The following is a 3,033-nucleotide window of genomic DNA, read 5'->3' on the forward strand; positions in this document are numbered from 1 at the left end:
AGATATAAAAAGCATAAAAATAGGAGAAATGATTTTCTTGAAGCTGTTTCCATAGTCAGAAAAGACACTAACTTGGATGTTACAACCCTGTTATAACAAGTTGTCCCCAGGGAAATTTCCAGTAATGTAAAAATATAATATGGCCTTCAATATAGAGTCGGGCCAGTTATATGCCAACTGAGAAATAGGCAGCAGATACAGGCGACCTCAATTTTTATTCCAGTGCCCGTCATTGAAAGAAATCTTGTTTTACACATTAACCATATTGCAGTTTAACTCTTTCTACAGTATGAGAATTACTTCCTCCAAACTCACCTGGGGGCTTGAGAAATCATTGCTAGACATTCAGGGCCATCTTGCTAGTGGCACCAAGGCCAGACGAGTTGCTGTGTTCTCTCCCTTTAGAGGCCCTGAGATGGAAACCAGAAGCAAGCCCCAGCTTCTAGTGCTCCTGACACTTTGCAGTGTCCTCTTCACACACACACTGGCCTGGCCTCTTTTTGGAGCACCCCCTTCTCTGAGGTGAGTACTATTTCAATTCAGATACTTAGACACTCCTTTCTCAGATGCATGGAAATCTCCTGCATATCATTTTTTACAACTCAAATTTTAAAATTATATATTGTTTATTTGCATCTCTTGGTTGATTTGTTGAGCAAAAGTTTTTCAGCATCAGGTCAATGGGATTATTTCAAGTCCTAGAATTCACCCTCAGAGCACTGGGGACAATGCTGGTGATTAGTTTATGGATGAGGTGGACAACATTTGAAAATTGTGGGATAAATGATTTACTGAGACAACTTCCAATGAATAAATTATAATTACTTGCTTTTAACTATAAATTACTAATTCCACTGACCTATATGTTGTATTGCATATTTTAAATTAATAAAACATAACTCATAAAACTTTATCTGAGATAAAATACATTTCTACTAAACAACCAATGAATGAAAACTACATTAGCTTGATTTTTCCTTCTAGTTTACAGACACCACCATATATAAGAGAAAAATAATAATTTGTTTGCCTGTTCTTAATTCTCGGCTCAAGATAGAATAGGTTCACTTGAGTGAATAATATTTTAGATGTTAGGGTTTTCTGTGAAACCAGCTTAAAGTTCTTGCTTTGATAACCAAATTGAATGTTTCTATCTGAATGGTTATGTCACAGCAGATGAACAACCACAAAAATGTTGAAAGGTGCATTGACTACTAAGACAGCTTATTACTGACCATGACATCATCAAAAGATACACAAGTGCCCAGGAGCTGACACATTCATGGAAGTTTATCTCAATGGTGTCAACACACACAAATGCATCATTTAAATAGAGTACTGGTGTTCAAATATGTGTGCTCCACAAGTAGTGGTTGTATTCCTTATGTATGACTGTTCTTAGTCTCCTAGTAGAGCACCATACATTCCTTATTAACATTTCATCAATACACAAGACTAGAAATCACAACATCCCACAAAATTTATGGAGTTTGAGTAATGATGCATGGATGAATAGATTCTTCTGACTTAAACAATAAACGGAAATGTAGCTGGCTAAGATGAAGCTCTAAAGCAAAGTTGAGGGACCTAGAGAGAAAAAACAGAAAAAAAAAATTCATGCTCAGTTCTTGATGTTTGGAACAAGTGATACTACAGTCAACACATGCACAAATGGCTCTGATTCTTAATTTTGAATACGCAAATGCAATGCACTGCCATCGAGTCGGATCTGACTCATAATGACCCCTCCTTGGGTTTCCCAGGCAGTATCGCTACTGAAGTAGATTGCCCAACTTTCCTTCCGAGGAGTGGTTGGTGGGTTTGAACTGCCAGCCTCCTGGTTAGCAGTCAAATGCCTTAGGCACTACGCCACATTAAACAAAATTCCAACTTCCTATTTTGCATAAAAAAAAATTACTGGTAAAATTTTTTGACTTTGCAAAGTGAAGACGTTATCAAAGAAGTGTATGTTCCTTAACACTCAGATAGGATTGGGCAAAGTAGCTCTTATATTTGATTCATCTAGCTAGTATAAGTTTCTTGACATCTTTGTTATATAATCAAAAATTTTAAACTTTATGTGCTTATAAACCACAGAGGCCAATTATGCTATCCATATATTATAAATGAGTGATACTTCCCAAGGTGTTGAGTTTCTTATTTCAAATTGTCATAGAATTAGAAGCATTATCTTCTAGGAAAGGATGGATTATACTTCTATTTTTCCCTACTAGGTTGGGTGACAGAATACCATTTGAAGGAGCAAATGAACCTGAGCAAGTCTCATTAAACGCAGAGAATGATGTCTTGCAAAACGCATTAGCTGAAAATGACACACCCTATTACGATGTGTCCAGGTGAATTTATTAAGTTTTGTTTTTTAAATATAAATGTTTTAGTTTTGTCTCACTCCGAAGCTATTTCCTTAGCATATTGCTATAGGCTTCTACGTCTTTGTTTTATTCACCTGATTGACTGCAGCTCCATTGACTGTACATTACTGTAGAAAGGTTGTATCAAGTCAATAATTTCAAGTATCCTCAATTTTTTTGGTAAATTATTTGCTTAGTATAGGAATATGTCTAAAGGCAGTCCCAGAAAAGGCAAAACCTTATTGAATTATTCCCTGTTCCACTAGCCTTAGGCTCAGTGTATTTTTCTTTCATTCACTTACATTCTGTTGCAGAATTTCAGCAACACAGATTGTTCCAAGTTTGGTAACGCCATAGCAGTAAGTATTCCACAATGAAGTAGATTCTAATGGAAGAAATTCATTTCAATGAAGGAAAAGGTTTCTAATAGCTAGCTGTTTATTCCTAGAGCTATTTGTCCAGAGCAGTATTCAAAAACACAGTAGCTCTGTGGTGAGGACAAAGTACAAAAGGTGTCTCACCTTCATGAAAAGGATGGACAATATCCCTGAGACCCTCTGTATATTAAGAGATTTTTGTTCCACACAATATGGCAGAAGAAATAAGAATTATAAAAAAAAAAAAAAGTCAGGGTATTTTCTTCATGCTTATACTTTTGTTT

The 3,033-nt window shown here is 35.9% G+C and overlaps 1 protein-coding gene across 1 annotated transcript in view; it reads left to right on the forward strand.

Moving 5' to 3' along the window:
- Window positions 1-415: 415 nt before the first annotated feature.
- Window positions 416-3,033, forward strand: part of LOC103199001 (vasoactive intestinal peptide) — a 5,210-nt gene continuing 2,592 nt past the window's right edge. The window contains exons 1-2 of the mRNA XM_007943214.1: window positions 416-522; window positions 2,235-2,357. Of these exons, the coding sequence (XP_007941405.1) occupies window positions 416-522; window positions 2,235-2,357 (230 nt within the window). The remainder of the gene's footprint in view (window positions 523-2,234; window positions 2,358-3,033) is intronic.

Source organism: Orycteropus afer, unplaced genomic scaffold, assembly GCF_000298275.1.
Source record: "Orycteropus afer afer isolate SDZICR_OR568_19922 unplaced genomic scaffold, OryAfe1.0 scaffold00101, whole genome shotgun sequence".
Lineage (NCBI taxonomy): Eukaryota > Metazoa > Chordata > Mammalia > Tubulidentata > Orycteropodidae > Orycteropus > Orycteropus afer.